At 45.0% G+C, this 21,701-nt stretch overlaps 1 protein-coding gene across 1 annotated transcript; it reads left to right on the top strand.

The window, feature by feature from the left end:
- Positions 1-17,548: 17,548 nt before the first annotated feature.
- On the top strand, positions 17,549-19,442 carry LOC119284974 (cytochrome P450 94B3-like). Its single transcript, XM_037564163.1, has one exon. It carries the CDS (start codon positions 17,688-17,690, stop codon positions 19,251-19,253), a length of 1,566 nt encoding a protein of 521 aa, XP_037420060.1. The 5' UTR covers positions 17,549-17,687; the 3' UTR covers positions 19,254-19,442.
- The last annotated feature ends 2,259 nt before the right edge of the window (positions 19,443-21,701 follow it).

Raw genomic sequence — 21,701 nt, 5'->3', positions numbered from 1 at the left:
GTTTGTCAAGCTTGGACTGAAACCTCTGAAGATTTTCAGTCAAAGTTTCAGTGCGATCCATTTCTTCACCCAACATATCATCACTTCTATTTAGCATGTTTTGAACCTTTTCTAAAGCCCTTTGTTGTTTTATAGCAATCTTAGCAAGTTTAGAATAGTTGGGCTTAAGGTTTTCATCAGATTCATTATCACTTGATTCAAAGGAGGTATATTTGAGTACCTTGGCACCTTTTGCCATGAAGCAATAGGTGGGAGCGTAGTCATCATCGCCTTCATCAGCCTTGTTTGGTGAGGTCATTTTCTTCAGTGTTGAAGATAGACTTGCTGACGAATGCAGTAGCGAGAGCTAGGCTCGCCACTCCGGATTTAGACTCCTCAGATGACTCCTCTTCCTCATTTTCTTCAGATTCAGCCTCAGAGTTCATTTCCTTGCCAATGAATGCCCTGGCCTTCTTGGAGCTGCTCTTCTTGTGATATGAAGGTTTTGAGGATTTTGATGATGAGGATTTTGTGGATTTCTTCTTTTTCTTTGCATCATCAGAACTGTAATCCTTATATTTCTTCTTCTTTGATTCCTTTTCCCACTGCGGACAATCTTGAATGAAATGTCCAGGTTTTTTGCACTTGTGACAGAGCCTCTTCTTGTAGTCACTGGATGAGGAATCATTGCTCCTTGAGGATCTTCCAAGGCGACCACGTCTTGAGAACTTTTGGAACTTCTTCATGAGCAGAGCCAGATCATGGCTCAGTTCTTCAGGATCACCAAGGCTGCTACCAGAGTCTTCATCTTCGGACTCAGATACTGCCTTGGCCTTCAGTGCACGTGTTCTGCCATAGCTTGAACCATAGAGATCTCTCTTTTCAACAAGTTGGAACTCATGAATATTTAGCCTCTCGAGAATATCAGCGGGATCAAGTGACTTGTAATCAGCACGTTCTTGTATCATCAATGCCAGAGTGTCAAATGAGGAATCAAGCGATCTCAGCAATTTCTTCACCACCTCATGGTCGGTGATGTCAGTGGCACCAAGTGCTTGAAGCTCATTTGAGATGTCAGTGAGGCGATCGAAGGTTTGTTGAACATTTTCATTGTCGAGTCTTTTGAAGCGGTTGAAGAGATTGCGAAGAACATCAACTCGAGAGTCACGCTGAGTTGGGACTCCTTCATTCACTTTGGACAACCTCTCCCAGATAAGCTTCGTTGTTTCCAAAGCACTCACTCTGCCATACTGTCCTTTGCTCAGATGGCCACATATGATATTCTTCGCTTGAGAGTCGAGTTGCTTGAATCTCTTCACATCGACAACATTCAGAGAAGGTGTGACTGAGGGAACACCATTTTCCACAACATACCAGAGATCGTTATCAATTGCTTCAAGATGCATTCGCATCTTATTCTTCCAGTAGGGGTAGTCCGTCCCATCGAAGGTAGGACACCCAGCAGAGACCTTGATCATACCTGCGGTCGACATAACTAAAACTCCAGGCGGTTAAACCAAAATCACACAGAACAAGGGAGTACCTTGCTCTGATACCAATTGAAAGTTCGTTATATCGACTAGAGGGGGGGTGAATAGGCGATTTTTATGAAATTCTTCATTAAGGAATTTGCTGGTGAGGAAATTCCTTAGCGAAGAACTACTAGCAGCGGAATAAGTACTCAAAAGTAAACACAACAGAATACAAGCATAGTCATCATGATGAAATGAAGACAGGCACAGAGTACAGGAAGCATAATCACAGGATAACTCAGGATGAAGGCAAACAGACTGAAGAAATTGAACTGAGGAAATTGATAAAGTCTTCAGTCAAAGTCTTCAAACACAGATATGAACAAACATACAGAACAGTTAAGAGGAAATGAAAGAGTTGAGGAAATAAAGCCAGTAAGCTCGGTGAAGACAATGATTTGGTAGACCAGTTCCAATTGCTGTCTCAGTTGTACGTCTGGTTGGAGCGGCTGAGTATTTAAACTCGAGGACACACAGTCCCGGACACCCAGTCAAGGACACTTAGTCCAAGACACCCAGTCCTCACCGTATTCTCCTTGAACTAAGGTCACACAGACCTCGTCCAATCACTCGTGGTAAGTCTTCAGGCGACTTCAAAACCTTCACAAACTTGGTCACTCGACGATCCACTATTCCTCTTGCATGCTCTAGACCATGATGCCTAACCGTATGGAAGAAGCACAGTCTTCAAAGGTAACAAGCGTCGGATCCACTCAGGATCAATCTCTTCAGTGATGCTCAATCACTTGGGGTTTGTAGGTGTTTGGGTTTTGGGTTTTTGTTTTTTCCTCACTTGATGATTTTCGCTCAAAGTCCTCGGAGGATGGGTTGCTCTCAAATGACAAGTGTCAGTTTCTCTCGGAGTAACCAACCAGCTAGTGGTTGTAGGGGGCGGCTATTTATAGCCTAGGGAGCAGCCCGACATGATAAGACATAAATGCCTTTCAATGATATGACCGTTAGGTGGATAGATATTTTGGGACAGCTGGCGCATAGCACAGCAACGGTCGGAATTTTGAGTAGCAAAATCCTCAGGGCTATCATGTTCCTCACTGTGTAGGCAATCCGCACTGGCGAATTCCTAACTCCTCAGTCAGGACAAATTCCTTAGAGACCAGGAGAACTTCGTCTCTGTCACTGAAGAAATTGACTGAACTGTATGAGATTTCCAATAGCTTCACTCGAAGGGATTGGTAGGTGTAGGATTTGAGTTGAGCATCACATGAAAATTTTTCCTTAGTATTTCCTCGACCCCTTTAACAGTACGGTGTTTCCTATGACTCAAGAAAGAGAAAAACAAAACTATGAAAATGAAAGTCTTCAAGCTTCATATTTCTCGCATGAATATCAAGTCTTCACGGACACACCAATTTCTTCACTTTCATAGTCTTCATGAAAGTCTTCAGAAATACCAAAATCTTCAGTCGAAGATATTCATTTTTAGGGGTCGACTTTTCCTGTAAATATCAAACTCCTCATAGACTTATAGACCTGTGTACACTCACACACGCATTAGTCCCTTAACCTATAAGTCTTCAATACACGAAAATCACTAAGGGCACTAGATGCACTTACAACCACTTCGAGAAGAGCAACCAAGGCCGAGAAGATCCGTTGGAATATCGTAACCGGAACTTTCCCCCTTACTCCCCTCTTAAATCTCGGGACGAGATTTCTTGTAGTGGAGGAGAATTGTGACGCCCGGGTAATTAAGCTACAGTAATTCCACGCTAATGATGCCACGGCACCTCGGTTATTGTTGTTAATCTCGCGTTATTTTGAAACCCATTCAAATTCAAGTTTGAATTAAAGTCAAATGATAAAAGTTCACAAACATACCAAACTAAAATGTTCCAAGTGTGGCAAATATTCCATAATTAAATATGGTGGTGAACCAACATTTTTGTAAAGTGTTTGAATGCCCTATAATAATTAAAACAGTGAATAAAAACAAGTATTAAATGCTTTAATTACTAAGAAAATACTAAACTATTTAATCAAAGTGCCAAATAAATTGTGGCAGAAGCCTAATTATAGATAATAATTTAGGGGTAGTATTATATTTTAAAAATCTAAAATGAAAATGAAACTAAAATAAAATAGCAAAGGATAAAAGAAAGGTAAAAGACTAAACCAAAAAAACATAAAAAGAAAAGGGGGCACTGCCCCCTGCGTCACCCCCTGGACCTTGCTCACTTGGGCCGGCCCAGCTCCTCGCACCGAACGCGCCCCCTCCCTGTTCCTTGGTTGCGCGCCGCTACAGGGGCGCGTCCCCGCCGGAACGCGTCGCCGGCGCTGCCTCGAGGGGATAAGGGCGACAGCCGCGCCCCCTTGATCCCCTCTCCCACTCGGTCCCTGCTCCTCTCACCCTCTCTTGCTCCCTCTCGCCCTCTCCTGCTCCCTCTCGCCCTCGCGCTCCAGATCCGCCGCAGCCGACGCGCCGTCGACATGGCCACCGTCGCCCTCGTGCTCCCTGTCGCCCCCGAGCCCCACTAGCGCGTCCAGGTCATCCGCCGCGTTCTGCTGCGTCGTCTGCGATGAAGAAGGCGAACCGGGGGCCCTCACTTCGACCGCTGCGACCTCTTCTTCCCCCTCCGCTCCGTCGTCGACATCACCGGGATTCGCCATCCTACGACCATCGCCGGCTTCCTCGGGCCTTCCCTGCAACGACCGTGAGCTCCTCCCCCTTCCCCCTCACTCCACGCGCTCGATTGCGAGCTCTAACAACCGATCCGCCACCGGCCGAAAACTTGCTCCGCCGCTCACCTCGCCGTCGCGGCCACAGCTCACGCCGCTGGCGTCTGAGCACACCACCGTGCTCAACATCTCCGTAGGATGCCGTAGCACGCACTAGTTCTTTCCCTCGTGCCCCTTGCGTCTTCCCCGTCGGTACCGTGCTCCGGCCCCCGCCTCGGCTCATCGCCGGTGCCGCTCCCGACCACCCCCGCACCTGCAGCTTGCCCCATCGGACGCGCGCGAACGTCAGCTCACCGTAGGACCTAACCGCGCCCAAAATGATGCCATGTGGGCGATTTCCGACGATGCCCGAGGACGCGCCGCCGCGAACGAGCTCGCCGGCGTGATTCCGACGAGTCGCCGGCCATCGCTGAGCAGACCTGACGCGTGGGCCCCCCTTGTGTCGCTGACGGGTGGGCCCCATCGGCCCATTGACTCGGTCAGCGCTGATGTGGCTCCCCTGTATCCATGACATGCGGGCCCCATGCCATAAACGAAAAAAAATTAAATAGATAAATTGCTAATTAATTAAATTAGTTAATTAAAACCTTAATCTCTCACTGACTACGGGCCCCATCCGCTAATTAACCCATTTAGTTAGTCTAAACCGCCCTATTAATGACCCTGACAATGACATGTGGGTCCCAATGGACCCACCTGTTTGGTTTGACTGGTCAATCGACCAGTTGACCTGTTGACATCACTTTGATATCATGCTTGCGTCATCGTTCACTGTTCTGAATAATGTTAGTTTTAAATTAATAAATAAACTCAGAAAATTAATAAAACTTTAGAAAATCATATCTTTTAAACCGTAACTCGGATTAAAATATTTTGTACATGAAAGTTGAGCAGAACAACGAGACGAATCCTAATACGCAGCCCGTTCGACCGCCACACATCCCTAGCATAGCGAACACGTAACTTTCCCCCTTCGGTTCATTTGTCCGAAAACACGAAACACCGGGAATATTTTCCCGGATGTTTCCCCCCTTCACCGGTACCACCTCATACCGCGTTAGGGCACCCCTAGCACCGCTACTTGTCATGTCATGCATCGCTATGCATCGCTATGCATCTGTTTGCTTAATATTTATTGTTTCTTCCCCCTCTTCTCGTGCTAGACACCGAGACCGACTCTGCTGCTACCCAGTACGACTATGGTGTTGACGACCCCTCTATACTTCTTGCATTAGAGTAGTGTAGCATGTTACTGCTTTCCGTTAATCCTATTCTGATGCATAGCCTGTCATTATTGCTACAGCTGCTGATACCTTACCTGCAATCCTAAATGCTTAGTATAGGATGCTAGTTTATCATCAGTGGCCCTACATTCTTGTCTGTCTGCCGTGCTATACTATCGGGCCGTGATCACTCGGGAGGTGATCACGGGCATATACATACATATATACATACTATACAGGTGGTGACTAAAGTCGGCTCGGCTCGTTGAGTACCCGCAAGTGTTTCGGATGTGGGGGCTGAAGGGGCAGGTGGTTCCATCCAGGTAGTGGTGGGCCTAGGTTCCCGACGGCCCCCAACTGTTACTTTGAGGCGGAGCGACAGGGCAGGCGGAGACCACCTAGATGAGAGGTGGGTCTGACCCTGGTCGGCGTTTGCGGTTACTTCAAAATAACACGCTTAACGAGATCTGGGTATTTGATCTGAGTCTGGCTACTGGCCTATACGCACTAACCAACTACGCGGGAACAGTTATGGGCACTCGACGTCGTGGTATCAGCCGAAGCCTTCGTGACGCCAACGACTGAGCGGCGCGCGCCGGGTTGGAGTGGAACGCCTGCTCTTGTATAAGGGAGGCTAGGTCTGCTCATCGGCCGCGTACGCAACGTGCAGGTGTGGAATGGGCGATGGGTCCAGACCCTTGTGCCATAGGATTTAGACCGGCATGCTGACCTCTCTATTGTGCCTAGGTACGGCTGCGACATGTTGATCTTCCGAGGCCGGGCATGACCCAGAAAAGTGTGTCCGGAAAAAGGGGATCGAGCGTGTTGGGAAATGTGGAGCACCCCTGCAGGGAAGTTAATCTATTCGAATAGCCATGATTTTCGGTAACAGGACGACTTGGAGTTGTACCTTGACCTTATGAAAACTAGAACCGGATTCTTAATAAAACACACCCTTCCAAGTGCCAGATACAATCGGTGATCGCTCTCTCATAAGGCGACGAGGGGAGGATCATCGGTTAGGATTATGCTATGCGATGATACTTGGTGAACTTACCATCTTCTCTCTTCTTCTGCTGCAAGATGGAGGTTACCAGAAGCGTAGTCTTCGATAGGCCTAGCTATCCCCCTCTTATGCCGGCATTCTGCAGTTCAGTCCACATATGATACCCCTTTTCCATTTGATACCAATGCATACATATGTAGTGTAGCTCCTTGCTTACGGGTACTTTGTATGAGTACTCACGGTTGCTTTGCTCCCCCTTTCCCCCCTTCTATACCCGATTGCTGCGACCAGACGTTGGAGTCCAGGAGCAAGACGCCACCGTTGACGACGACTCCTACTACTCTGATATTATATGTGGATGACATATTACTAATTGGAAATGATATAGAATTTCTGGATAGCATAAAGAGATACTTGAATAAGAGTTTTTCAATGAAAGACCTCGGTGAAGCTGCTTACATATTAGGCATTAAGATCTATAGAGATAGATCAAGACGCTTAATTGGACTTTCACAGAGCACATACCTTGACAAAGTTTTGAAGAAGTTCAAAATGGATCAAGCAAAGAAAGGGTTCTTGCCTGTGTTACAAGGTGTGAAGTTGAGTAAGACTCAATGCCCGACCACTGCAGAAGATAGAGAGAAAATGAAAAATGTTCCCTATGCTTCAGCCATAGGCTCTATCATGTATGCAATGCTGTGTACCAGGCCTGATGTGTGCCTTGCTATAAGTCTAGAAGGGAGGTACCAAAGTGATCCAGGAGTGGATCACTGGACAGCGGTCAAGAACATCCTAAAATACCTGAAAAGGACTAAGGATATGTTTCTCATATATGGAGGTGACAAAGAGCTCATCGTAAAAGGTTACGTTGATGCAAGCTTTGACACTGATCCGGACGATTCTAAATCGCAAACCGGATACGTGTTTGCATTAAACGGTGGAGCTGTCAGTTGGTGCAGTTCTAAACAAAGCGTTGTAGCGGTATCTACATGTGAAGCGGAGTACATAGCTGCTTCGGAAGCAGCAAATGAAGAAGTCTGGATGAAGGAGTTCATATCCGATCTAGGTGTCATACCTAGTGCATCGGGTCCAATGAAAATCTTTTGTGACAATGCTAGTGCAATTGCCTTGGCAAAGGAATCCAGATTTCACAAGAGAACCAAGCACATCAAGAGACGCTTTAATTCCATCCGGGATCTAGTCCAGGTGGGAGACATAGAGATTTGCAAGATACATACGGATCTGAATGTTGCAGACCCGTTGACTAAGCCTCTTCCACGAGCAAAACATGATCAGCACCAAGGCTCCATGGGTGTTAGAATCATTACTGTGTAACCTAGATTATTGACTCTAGTGCAAGTGGGAGACTGAAGGAAATATGCCCTAGAGGCAATAATAAAGTTATTATTTATTTCCTTATATCATGATAAATGTTTATTATTCATGCTAGAATTGTATTAACCGGAAACATAATACATGTGTGAATACATAGACAAACAGATGTCACTAGTATGCCTCTACTTGACTAGCTCGTTAATCAAAGATGGTTATGTTTCCTAACCATGAACAAGGAGTTGTTATTTGATTAACGGGATCACATCATTAGATGAATGATCTGATTGACATGACCCATTCCATTAGCTTAGCACCCGATCGTTTAGTATGTAGCTATTGCTTTCTTCATGACTTATACATGTTCCTATGACTATGAGATTATGCAACTCCCGTTTGCCGGAGGAACACTTTGTGTGCTACCAAACGTCACAACGTAAATGGGTGATTATAAAGGTGCTCTACAGGTGTCTCCAAAGGTACATGTTGGGTTGGCGTATTTCGAGATTAGGATTTGTCACTCCGATTGTCGGAGAGGTATCTCTGGGCCCTCTCGGTAATGCACATCACATAAGCCTTGCAAGCATTGCAACTAATGAGTTAGTTGCGAGATGATGTATTACGGAACGAGTAAAGAGACTTGCCGGTAACGAGATTGAACTAGGTATTGAGATACCGACGATCGAATCTCGGGCAAGTAACATACCGATGACAAAGGGAACAACGTATGTTGTTATGCGGTCTGACCGATAAAGATCTTCGTAGAATATGTAGGAGCCAATATGAGCATCCAGGTTCCGCTATTGGTTATTGACCGGAGACGTGTCTCGGTCATGTCTACATTGTTCTCGAACCCGTAGGGTCCGCACGCTTAAGGTTTCGATGACAGTTATATTATGAGTTTATGAGTTTTGATGTACCAAAGTTAGTTCGGAGTCCCGGATGTGATCACGGACATGACGAGGAGTCTCGAAATGGTCGAGACATAAAGATTGATATATTGGACGGCTATATTCGGACACCGGAAGTGTTCCGGGTGATCTCGGAGAAAACCGGAGAGCTAGAGGGTTACCGGAACCCCCCCGGGAGAAGTAATGGGCCATATGGGCCTTAGTGGAGAGAGAGAGAGGCAGCCAAAGGTGGGCCGCGCGCCTCCTCCCCCTGGTCCGAATTGGACTAGGAGAGGGGCGGCGGTGCCCCCCCTTTCCCTCTCCCTCCCCACTTCTTTCCCCCTCCTAGTAGGAGTCCTACTCCTACTAGGAGGAGGACTCCTCCTTGGCGCGCCATAGAGGGCCGGCCGGCCTCCTCCCCTTGATCCTTTATATACGGGGGCAGGGGGCACTCCTTGACACACAAGTTGATCCACGTGATCATATTCTTAGCCGTGTGCGGTGCCCCCTTCCATCATAGTCCTCGATAATATTGTAGCGGTGCTTAGGCGAAGCCCTGCGACGGTAGTACATCAAGATCGTCACCACGCCGTCGTGCTGACGGAACTCTTCCCCGACACTTTGCTGGATCGGAGTCCGGGGATCGTCATCGAGCTGAACATGTGCTAGAACTCGGAGGTGCCGTAGTTTCGGTGCTTGATCGGTCAGGCCGTGGAGACGTACGACTACATCAACCAAGTTAACGCTTCCGTTGTCGATCTACAAGGGTACGTAGATCACACTCTCCCCCTCTCGTTGCTATGCATCACCATGATCTTGCGTGTGCGTAGGATTTTTTTTAAATTACTACGAAACCCAACATGGGGCACTCTTTGAAGTTCTTTGTGTTGGTTGAATAAATGAATCTGAGATTGTGTGATGCATATCGTATAATCATACCCATGGATACTTGAGGTGACATTGAAGTATCTAGGTGACATTAGGGTTTTGGTTGATTTGTGTCTTAAGGTGTTATTCTAGTACGAACTCTTTAATAGACTGATCAGAAAGAATAACTTTGAGGTGGTTTCGTACCCTACAATAATCTCTTCGTTTGTTCTCCGCTATTACTCACTTTGGAGTGACTCTTTGTTGCATGTTGAGGTATAGTTATATGATCCAATTATGTTATTATTGTTGAGAGAACTTGCACTAGTGAAAGTATGAACCCTAGGCCTTGTTTCAACGCATTGCAATACTGTTTACGCTCACTTTTATCATTAGTTACCTTGTTGTTTTTATAATTTCAGATTACAAAAACCTATATCTACCATCCATATTGCACTTGTATCACCATCTCTTCGCCGAACTAGTGCACCTATACAATTTACCATTGTATTGGGTGTGTTGGGGACACAAGAGACTCTTTGTTATTTGGTTGCAGGGTTGCTTGAGAGAGACCATCTTCATCCTACGCCTCCCACAGATTGATAAACCTTAGGTCATCCACTTGAGGGAAATTTGCTACTATCCTACAAACCTCTGCACTTGGAGGCCCAACAACGTCTACAAGAAGAAGGTTGTGTAGTAGACATCAAGCTTTTTTCTGGCACCGTTGCCGGGGAGGTTAGCGCTTGAAGGTATATCTTTGGATCTTGCAATCGAATCTTTTTGTTTCTTGTTTTATCACTAGTTTAGTTTATAAAAGAAAATTACGAAAAAATGGAATTGAGGGTACCTCATATACTTCATCTTTTTAATATCTTTCATGAGAATAAGGATTTCGATAATTGTGCTCAATTGCTAGAGGAAGAATGCATTAGAATGTTTGGCACTAAATCTTTGAATGATGAGCATAATTGCAATGTTGTTAGTATGAACTCCTTGAATATCCATATTACTAATGATGATTGCACCATTCATGATGAAAATGTCTCTTATAAGCATGTCAACTTTTATGGAGTGCACAGAGTTTGCAAGTAAACACCAAATAGAGAAGATAGATTTTGCAAGAGGCATAAGTACTTAGAAACTAAATGGTTGCAAGAAAGGCTAGATGATTGTGCTGAAAGATTCAATATTTATCGTCATCCTTGTGAACTTTGCAATGAACATGGTAATTTAAAGCTCGAATGCTATTTGTTTCGTGATCAAATCATGTCCAAAATTTGTGATAACTTGATTACCCTTGAGTATCATAAAGAGCTTAGTCTTCTTTTGGGGTATGAAGAAATGAAATGTATAACTGGGGGTATTCCAAAATTTAATCTTGATAGATTTCTTGATTTCAATCTAGAGGAAATTTATATGTATTGTGCGGTGAATTGCATTGAAAATCCTTATATTTCCAATTACATAAAGACAAGAAAACAAATAGAAGATGAAGAGCATACTAATGAAAAGGAAGAGACTTCCCAATATCTTCCTATTATTTCTTATGATGAATCAGGTAACGAGGAGGAGCCTTCTATTCAACCAATCTCATTAATAAAGAGCTCCAAAAAGAGGATTAAATCCACACATAATGTGAAGAAGAAAAAGAAAAGACGTAGAAGCAAAGGTGAAAAGGTATCCCTCCCAAATGATGTTGCTCCTATTACTCATTGTGATGATGATAATTGCTATACTATTGGTGCTATCCATACTATTAATGATGAAAGTGATTATGCTTATGATATGAAAATGCCCAAGCTTGGGGATGATATGTTTGATGAGAATGACATGTTTGAGAATATATTTGCTGCAATTAATGTCTGTCCCAAGCTTGGGGAGGCTATGTTTAATGAAGATGATATTTCTAGCCTCACAAGTTTTGATACGCAAATTTGTTATGATGATAGCATGCCTCCTACTTATGATGACTATATTGATGAAAGTGGGTTTGGAAGAGTATCAACTTTAGGAAGTAATGATCCCATTATTTTGGAGGATGTTGAATCTTATCGTGATAATTATAAAAGTGGATTTGGAGAGGTCATGACTTTATGTAGTAATGATTTCACTATCTTGGAAGAGGTATCAATTGATTATGATGAGAACAAAGTTGCTACTTATGATGATTATTGTGATGACACTTATGCTATAAAAAGTAGTGATGATTATATTTATAAAACTTGTCATGATTATGATTACCCTTTTTCTGAACATTACTCTTTTAATATGGAAACAATTTATAGTATTCGAGTTTCTTATGATACTCCCACTATTCCGAATGAGAAGAATGTTGCTTATGTGGAGAGTAGTAAATTTTATATGCCTGTAGATCATGAAAAGAATGCTTTATGTGATGGTTATATTGTTGAATTCATTCATGATGCTACTGAAAATTATTATGAGGAAGGAACATATGCTTGTAGGAATTGCAATAATATGAAGTTTCCTCTCTATGTGCTTAAAGTTTCAAAGTTATTCTTGTTTTACCTTTTTATGCAAGTTGATTCTTATTCCTACAAGTTGTTTGCTCACAAAATCCCTATGCATAGGAAGTGGGTTAGACTTAAATGTGCTAGTCATATTTTTCATGATGCTTTCTTTATATTTCAATTCTTATCTTTTATGCGAGCATTATTGAAATCATCATGCCTAGTTAGGGGCGTTAAACGTTAGCGCTTGTTGGGAGGCAACCCAATTTTATTTTTGTTCCTTGATTTTTTTTGTTCTGTTTAGTATTAAATAATTTATCTAGCCTCTGTTTAGATGTTGTTCTATGCTTTTAATTAGTGTTTGTGCCAAGTAGAACCTTTGGGAAGACCTGGGTGAAGTCTTTGTGATCTTGCTGTAAAAAACAGAAACTTTAGCGCTCACGACATTAGCTGCCATGTTTTACTGGAGAGTGCGATTAAGTTGATTCTTTTTACAGATGATTAATAGACAAATTCCTCACATCCACCAATTTATTTCATAATTTTATGAGTTTCAGAAGTATACGTTTGATACAGATTACTACAGACTATGTTTTCTATGTGTTGTTTGCTTATTTTGATGAATCTATGAGTAGTATAGGAGGGTATGAACCATAGGGAAGTTGGAATACAGTAGATATTACACCAATATGAATTTAGAATGAGTTCAAAACAGTACCTAAGTGGTGATTTATTTTATTATACTAATGGAGCTTACGAGTTTTCTGTTAAGTTTTGTGTTGTGAAGTTTTCAAGTTTTGGGTAAGATTCTATGGACTATGGAATAAGGAGTGGCAAGAGCCTAAGCTTGGGAATGACCAAGGCACCCCAAGGTAATATTCAAGGACAACCAAGAGCCTAAGCTTGGGGATGCCCCGGATGACATCCCCTTTTTCGTCTTCGTTCATCGATAACTTTACTTGGAGCTATATTTTTATTCATCACATGATATGTGTTTTGCTTGGAGCGTCATTTTATTTTATTTTGCTTTGCTTGCCGTTTGAATAAAATACCAAGATCTGAAATTCTTAAATGTTAGAGAGTCTTCACATAGTTGCACAATTATTCGACTACTTATTGATCTTCACTTATATCTTTCGAAGTAGTTTGTCATTTGCTCTAGTGCTTCACTTATATCCTTTTAGAACACGGCGGTGGTTTTATTTTAAAGAAATAGATGAACTCTCATGCTTCACTTATATTATTTTGAGAGTCTTTAGAAAAGCATGGTAATTTTCTTTGGTTATGAATTTAGTCCTAATATGATGGGCATCCAAGAGGGATATAATAAAAACTTTCATATAAAGTACAATGAATACTATGAGAAGTTTGATACTTGATGATTGTTTTGAGATATGAAGATGGTGATATTAGAGTCATGCTAGTTGAGTAGTTGTGAATTTGAGAGATACTTATGTTAAAGTTTGTGATTCCCGTAGTATGCACGTATGGTGAACCGTTATGTGATGAAGTCGGAGCATGATTTATTTATTGATTGTCTTCCTTATGAGTGGCGGTCGGGGACGAGCGATGGTCTTTTCCTACCAATCTATCCCCCTAGGAGCATGCGCGTAGTACTTTGTTTCGATAACTAATAGATTTTTGCAATAAGTATGTGAGTTCTTTATGACTAATGTTAAGTTCATGGATTATACGCACTCTCACCCTTCCACCATTGCTAGCCTCTCTTGTGCCGCGGAACTTTCGCCGGTACCATAAACCCATCATTTACCTTCCTCGAAACAGCCACCATACCTATCTTTTATGGCATTTTCATAGCCATTCCGAGATATATTGTCATGCAACTTTCCACCGTTCCGTTTATTATGACACGCTCCATCATTGTCATATTGCTTTGCATGATCATGTAGTTGGCATCGTATTTGTGGCAAAGCCACCATTCATAATTCTTTCATACATGTCACTCATGAGTCATTGCACATCCCGGTACACCGCCGCGGGCATTCATATAGAGTCATAACTTGTTCTAAGTATCGAGTTGTAATTCTTGAGTTGTATGTAAATAAAAGTGTGACGATCATCATTATTAGAGCATTGTCCCATGTGAGGAGAGGATGATGAAGAGTATAATTCCCCCACAAGTCGGGATGAGACTCCGGACGAAAAAGAAAAAAAAAGAGGCCATAAAAAAAGAGAAGGCCCAAAAAACAAAAAAAATTAGAGAAAAAAAAGAGAAGAGGCAATGCTACTATCCTTTTACCACACTTGTGCTTCAAAGTAGCACAATGATCTTTATGATAGAGAGTCTCCTATGTTGTCACTTTCATATACTAGTGAGAATCTTTCATTATAAAACTTGGCTTGTATATTCCAATGATGGGCTTCCTCAAAATGCCCTAGGTCTTCGTGAGCAAACGAGTTGGATGCACACCCACTTAGTTTCTTTTTGAGCTTCCATACACTTATAGCTCTAGTGCATCCATTGCATGGCAATCCCTACTCACTCACATTGATATCTATTGATGGGCATCTCCATAGCCCGTTGATACGCCTAGTTGATGTGAGACTATCTTCTCCTTTTTGTCTTCTCCACAACCATCATTCTATTCCACCTATAGTACTATGTCCATGGCTCACGCTCATGTATTGCGTGAAGATTGAAAAAGTTTGAGAACATCAAAAGTATGAAACAATTGCTTGGCTTGTTATCGGGGTTGTGCATGATTTAAATATTTTGTGTGATGAAGATAGAGCATAGCCAGACTATATGATTTTGTAGGGATAGCTTTGTTTGGCCATGCTATTTTGAGAAGACATGATTACTTAGTTAGTATACTTGAAGTATTATTATTTTTATGTCAATATTAAACTTTTGTCTTGAATCTTCTGGATCTAAATATTCATGCCACAATATAGAAGATTACATTGATAAATATGTTAGGTAGCATTTCACATCAAAAATTCTGTTTTTATCATTTACCTACTTGAGGACGAGCAGGAATTAAGCTTGGGGATGCTTGATACGTCTCCAACGTATCTATAATTTTTGATTGTTCCATGCTATTATATTATCCATCTAGAATGTTTTATATGCATTTATATGCTATTTTACAGGATTTTTGGGACTAGCCTATCAACCTAGAGCCCAATGTCAGTTTCTGTTTTTTCCTTGTTTTTGAGTTTTACAGAAAAGGAATATCAAACGGAGTCCAAACGGAATGAAACCTTTGGGAGAGTTATTTTTGGAACGGAAGCAATCCAGGAGACTTGGAGTAGACGTCGGGGAAGCTTCGAGGTGGCCACGAGGCAAGGAGGCGTGCCTGTCCCCCTGGGCGCGTCCCCCACCCTCGTGGGCCTCTCGTGGCTCCACTGACCGACTTCTTTCTCCTATATATGTCATATACCCTAAAAACATCAGGGAGCACAATAGATCAGGAGTTCCGCCGCCAGAAGCCTTCGTAGTCACCGAAAACCAATCTAGACCCGTTCCGGCACCTTGCTGAAGGGGGGAATCCCTCTCCGGCGGTCATCTTCATCATCCTGGCGCTCTCTATGACGAGGAGGGAATAGTTCACCCTCGAGACTGAGGGTATGTACCAGTAGCTATGTGTCTGATCTCTCTCTGTCTCTCTCGTGTTCTTAAGGTGGTACGATCTTTATGTATCGCGAGCTTTGCTATTATAATTGGATCTTATGATGTTTCTCCCCCTCTACTCTCTTGTGATGAATTGAGTTTTACCTTTGAAGTCATCTTATCGAATTGAGTCTTTAAGGATGTGAGAACACTTGATGTATGTCTTGCATGTGCTTATCTGTGGTGACAATGGGATATCACGTAATCCACTTGATGTATGTTTTGGTGATCAACTTGAAAGTTCCGTGACCTCGTGAACTTATGCATAGGGGTTGGCACATATTTTCGTCTTGACTCTCCGGTATAATCTTTGGGGCACTCTTTGAAGTTCTTTATATTGGTTGAATATATGAATCTGAGATTGTGTGATGCATATCGTATAATCATACCCACGGATACTTGAGTTGACATTGGAGTATCTAGGTTACATTAGGGTTTTGGTTGATTTGTGTCTTAAGGTGTTATTCTAGTACGAACTCTTTAATAGATTGATCAGAAAGAATAACTTTGAGGTGGTTTTGTACCCTACAATAATCTCTTCGTTTGTTCTCCGCTATTAGTGACTTTGAAGTGACTTTTTGTTGCATGTTGAGGGATAGTTATATGATCCAATTATGTTATTATTGTTGAGAGACCTTGCACTAGTGAAAGTATGAAGCCTAGGCCTTGTTTTAATGCATTGCAATACTGTTTACGCTCACTTTTATCATTAGTTACCTTACTGTTTTTATAATTTCAGATTATAAAAACCTATATCTACCATACATATTGCACTTGTATCACCATCTCTTCGCCGAACTAGTGTGCCTATACAATTTACCATTGTATTGGGTGTGTTGGGGACACAAGAGACTTTTTGTTATTTGGTTGCAGGGTTGTTTGAGAGAGACCATCTTCATCCTACGCCTCATACGGATTGATAAATCTTAGGTCATCCATTTAAGGGAAATTTGCTACTGTCTTACAAACCTCTGCACCTGAAGGCCCAACAACGTCTACAAGAAGAAGGTTGTGTAGTAGACATCACGGAGCAGCTCGCCGAACCGCACTACGCCGTTGACTCGCCCAACTGGGCTCGATGGTTCGCCTTCGAGCACGAGAAGGCGACGCGACGCGGCGTCCACGGCGTCCTGCCGCCGCCCGAGCCGGAGGAGCCGGCCTACCTCAAGCGCTACTCCTGGACCGGAGTAGTGCACGAGTGGGTCGGCGCTCCGCCGATCTAGCTCGGGGCGACGGAGAAGCAGGAGGCGGCCTACCTCGACCACTGGCGCCGCGTTCGGCTGGCCGAGGAGCGCCTGCAGATGCTCGAGCGCGATACCGAAAAGGAGGCGTGCCAGGCCCAAGCAGCGGCGGAGCAGCCCGACATCGCCGCCCTCTGGAACACGGCGTTCCCCTGGGCTGCCCTGCGTCGACGCTGATCGACCTCACCAGCCCCGACGCAGACGCCGCCAACGACGAGGACGCCTAGGGCAACACATCGTCTAGTTTTTAGTTTTTTATGTTAATTAATGTAATGTGGACTTTCGCTGGCCTTTGTGGCCGGCTTTTATGTTTAATTAAATGTATGTATTTATTTTTTAAATGCTTGCAAGACTTTTTTTGGCGCGTCGACAAAATGGATCAGGCCAGCGTTAGGCGCTCGCGCCGATTCAAACACAACGTCGGACATTTATGTTCGCCGAATCGACCCAAACAAACAAAAAACGAACAAAAACATCGTCCATTTAGGTCGGCCCTCTAAACGTCCAGTGTTGAGAGTTGAGACAAATATCTCCTCCGATCCGTCGAATGTGACGCAGTTCAGTGGAAATGGCGGCAGATTCGTTCCGTACGAAGTTCCCATTTTGTATAGCTACGGCAGACCGGCGGCACGTGTGCGGTCAGCACAAGAACTCACCAGTGGCGGAGGTGCTTCCAGACCAACCGGCTCGCTCACCGCCACGATCTTTTCCTCCTCTCCCTTATCTTCTTCCCCTTCACCTACACAAAAACAAACCATGGAGATAAACCCCCCGAATTTCCTCCCACGGTAGGTGGAGTCCAGCTAGCGGCCATGGCAATCGCACTGGCAGCCTGCTTCCTCCTGATACCGCTCTTCTCCCTCGGCGCAGTCTTCGTCCTCCGTGCGTGGAGACTCGACAAGAAGGCGCCGGCGCAGCGCACGCCGAGGACGCGGCCGTACCCGCTGCTCGGACACCTGCCGCAGTTCCTGGCGAACCGGCACCGCGTGCTGGACTGGCTCACCGAGGTGCTCGCGCTCCTGCCAACCTGCACGCTCGTGTTCCGCCGGCCCGGCGGCGTCCGAGGCGTCATCACCGCCAACCCGACCAACCTGGAGCACATCATGCGCGCCAGCTTCGACAACTACCCCAAGGGCCCGCGCTTCGCGGCGCTGCTCCACGACTTCCTCGGCCGGGGCATCTTCAACGCCGACGGCGAGGCGTGGCGCGCGCAGCGGAAGGCCGCCAGCTACGAGTTCAACACGCGCTCGCTGCGCCTCTTCGTGGCGCGAAGCGTGCACAGCGAGCTCCACGGCAGGCTCCTCCCGCTCCTGCGCCGTGCCGCCGGCTCCGGCCGCCAGCTCGACCTCCAGGACACGCTCGAGCGGTACGCGTTCGATAATATCTGCCGCGTCGCCTTCGACCACGACCCCAGCCAGCTCCCGGACGGAGACGGCGCTCGCCCAGAAGTCGAGAGCGCCGCGACAGCGAGCAGCAGCTTCGCCGACGCGTTCCGGGACGCGGCCAATCTCAGCGCGGGCAGGTTCCAGTACGCCGTCCCAGGATTCTGGATGATCAAGAAGGCGCTCAATCTGGGCTCCGAGCGGCGGTTGCGCGAGTCAATTGCCATGGTGCACGGCTTCGCCGATCGCATCATACGGTCGCGGCGGGAGGAGATGGACGTGGGCTGCGAGAAGCACGACTTGCTATCGAGGTTCATGGTGAGCCAGGGCGAGAGCTACACCGAGACGGCCCTCCGCGATGTAGTGATCAGCTTCCTCCTCGCGGGGCGGGAAACGACGTCCTCGGCGCTCACCTGGTTCTTCTGGCTGTTGTCCTCGCGCCCGGACGTGGAGCGCCGCATCCGCGACGAGGTCGCCGCCGTGCGCGCCCGCCGAGCGATCGGTGACCTCGGCAGAGCCGGGTTCGATCTCGACGAGCTGAGGGAGATGCACTACGTGCACGCGGCCATCACGGAGTCGATGCGGCTGTACCCGCCGGTGCCGGTGAACTTTCTGCGGGCGGAGGCCGCCGACGTCCTGCCGGACGGCACGGCGGTGGGGGCAGGTTGGTTCGTGGCGTACAACTCGTACGCAATGGGGAGGATGGAGTCCGTGTGGGGCGAGGACGCGCGGGCGTACCGGCCGGAGCGGTGGCTGGACCCGGCGGAGGGGACGTTCCGGCCGGAGAGCCCGTTCCGATACATGGCGTTCCACGCGGGGCCGAGGATCTGCCTCGGGAAGGAGATGGCCTACATCCAGATGAAGTCTATCGTGGCATGCGTGCTGGAAGAGTTCGAGCTCGCCGTGGACGGCGCATACCGGCCGCGGCAGGTGACCTCGCTGACGTTGCGGATGGCGGACGGGCTCCCGGTGAGGGTGAAGGCTAGAGTGAATTGAGTAGCACGACAAGATGGAGGGAAATTTTGTTTTAAATAAGGTAACCATATAGAAGAACGTCAGTGAGTGAAAGATGAATTCCAGAATACACGCAATTGTCTTTTTCTTAGGAGAGTGGTTTTTCTACTCCCACGGACATGGCACCTATGCGCCCATGATCGGAAACACGGAAAAAAGCTCAAAAGAATCTGAAACTTGATGGCTTCATTATGACTAAGGATGACAATGGGTTGGATTTGGATCGGTTTGAACAATATCAAATCCATATTCATATCCATGAAGACTGTCTTTGCCCGTCTATGAAAAAACCCAAGGGGGGAAATTGTGTCCATGTCCAAACTCGATGGATATTCATACCCACTGGATATCCACTGGGTCCTCACAAGACATATAAATAAGAAATAACACAGTGGTAACATGAGGTCCTCCATTCTTCACCTCGTGGCAGGGGAGGCTTCACTTATGGTAAACATCAACTTGTGGCAAATCAACGTCCACTGACAACCTAATATCATTTAGTATTTTTCTAAAAGATGAGAATGACGAGTCATTTAACGAGGAGATAAAAATAAGTGAAGGTACCCTGTATTATGTTACGACGGGGATTGAATGACAACTAATAGAAGTTACAGCGGGGATTATGCAATTTCTTTTGCATGTTTTAGATAACAAAGTGGAAAATTGCAGTGGGACATGTGACTGTGGGGTAGGGATAGCAGATTTTGACCCATTAAATCATACTATCGGGTCGGGTTTGGGTATACCCATGGGCACAAGATTAGATCCATGCCCTATCCACGAGCAATCGGGTCGGGTTTGGGCGCTGCCCATGGGCAAAAAAGCATATCCAAACCCCATCCATTCGGGTCGGATATCCATGGGTATCCATGTCCATGGGTAAAATTGCCATCCTTAATTATGACCAAATGTTTCAGGTGCTTGTAAAATTTCGAGGCCAAATGACATATGAGGAGTTCTTTTAAAAAAACAAATTTGTATGCACTTTCAAGCAGAATTTGCATTTACGAAGATCATTTGATGTTATTTGGCCACCAAACTTTGCAAGCACCTAAAATATTTGTTGATAATCAACGTCATAAAGTTTCAGATTTTTTATACCACTAAGAAAAGCCTAAACCGTGGAGCAACAACCTGCCCCCTAAATTCGAGAGTTGCACAGGCGTCTTCGGTGTTGATCTTCATCTAACCAAGAAAAGCCAGGTGCCTTGAGCCTTGGTCGTCTCGTTGATACTACGATAACACCCCTCACAAAAGGAATGTCGAAGGAGAACGAGGAGAACCACGAATGGGTCTGCTCGCTAACCTGACTTCAGATAGAACGATCAGACCTCTCCCCAAGTATTATAAGCGCACCCAGTGCACCGCGACCATGACCCATGGTGCACGCCGAACTACGTCGTCAATGCACCCGAAACTGAATTGTAATCCATTGAGAATGGAACAAGATGACATAGTCCCGGCCTGACCAACCGACAGTATGTCTAATCAACTCATGCCGAACAATAGAGTTCATCATCATCATCAAGTTCAATACATTGGCAATTGATATTTTTTATTTCACAAAGTATTTCTCTCAAACGTGATTGTGGATACTATTTGTACCACCTACATGTTTGTCGAGATTATCGGGTTTGCCCTAGTTTCTCCATCGACCGTTTACAAAGTTGTCACCCCTCTGTTGTAATTGTTGTTGTTGTTGTTGTTGTTGTTGCTGTAGATAGGGTTGTGTTGGATGAAGAGCATCCACATTCAAATGTCACGCTGTAAGCATAATGACAATGCACGAAACGACGGTAAATCCTATAATCAATCGGTCTTTTTTGATAGGTAGAATTGGTTGTTTTGCTGAACGAAGGAGAAGATTAAGGAGGAAGCAGAAGGGGAAACGAGAGATGACGCTTCGGGGATCTAAAAATCGAGGGAGCCCCTATTGGGCGCTGCAAGCGCCGGCCAGCGCTCCTGGCGCCTGCACGCGGCGCGTAGCGAGCCGGCCCAATGAATCAGAGGAAAAACGCAAAACGGGAAGTGAAAAAAGCTGAGGCCAAATTCGGGCACAACAGGAATCAATCTCCGAACGCTAAATTAGTAGCTTCGAGCCTTCACCACTATACCAAGCTTGGGTTGTTGCCTATTATTAGAAAATAAATCTATTTGAGTTCTCCTTTAGTACAAACATTAACATGCATTCAACTTTGTTCACGTTGATTAATATAAAAAAACAAATGATTTGCCAAAAACGAGAACGTGTACGAATACAAAAATGTTCACGGATTTGAACAAAACTTCGCAAAATTTTCAAACGAAGTTGAAAAATATTCATCGAATTTGAAAGTAGTTCATCGATTCTTAAAAAGGTCCATCAGATTTGAAAAGAGTTCATCATTTTTTTGAAAAAAATTCACCTAATTTGATAAAAGTTCATCAAAT

Source organism: Triticum dicoccoides, chromosome 4A (assembly GCF_002162155.2).
Source record: "Triticum dicoccoides isolate Atlit2015 ecotype Zavitan chromosome 4A, WEW_v2.0, whole genome shotgun sequence".
In the NCBI taxonomy this organism is placed as follows: Eukaryota; Viridiplantae; Streptophyta; class Magnoliopsida; order Poales; family Poaceae; genus Triticum; species Triticum dicoccoides.
Note: the sequence above shows the minus strand (reverse complement) of the source record. Positions and strands in the feature narration are given on the sequence as shown.

Excerpts from the sequence above, each read along its gene's own strand:
- LOC119284974 (XM_037564163.1), top strand. The coding sequence starts at position 17,688 with ATGGCAATCGCACTGGCAGCCTGCTTCCTCCTGATACCGCTCTTCTCC.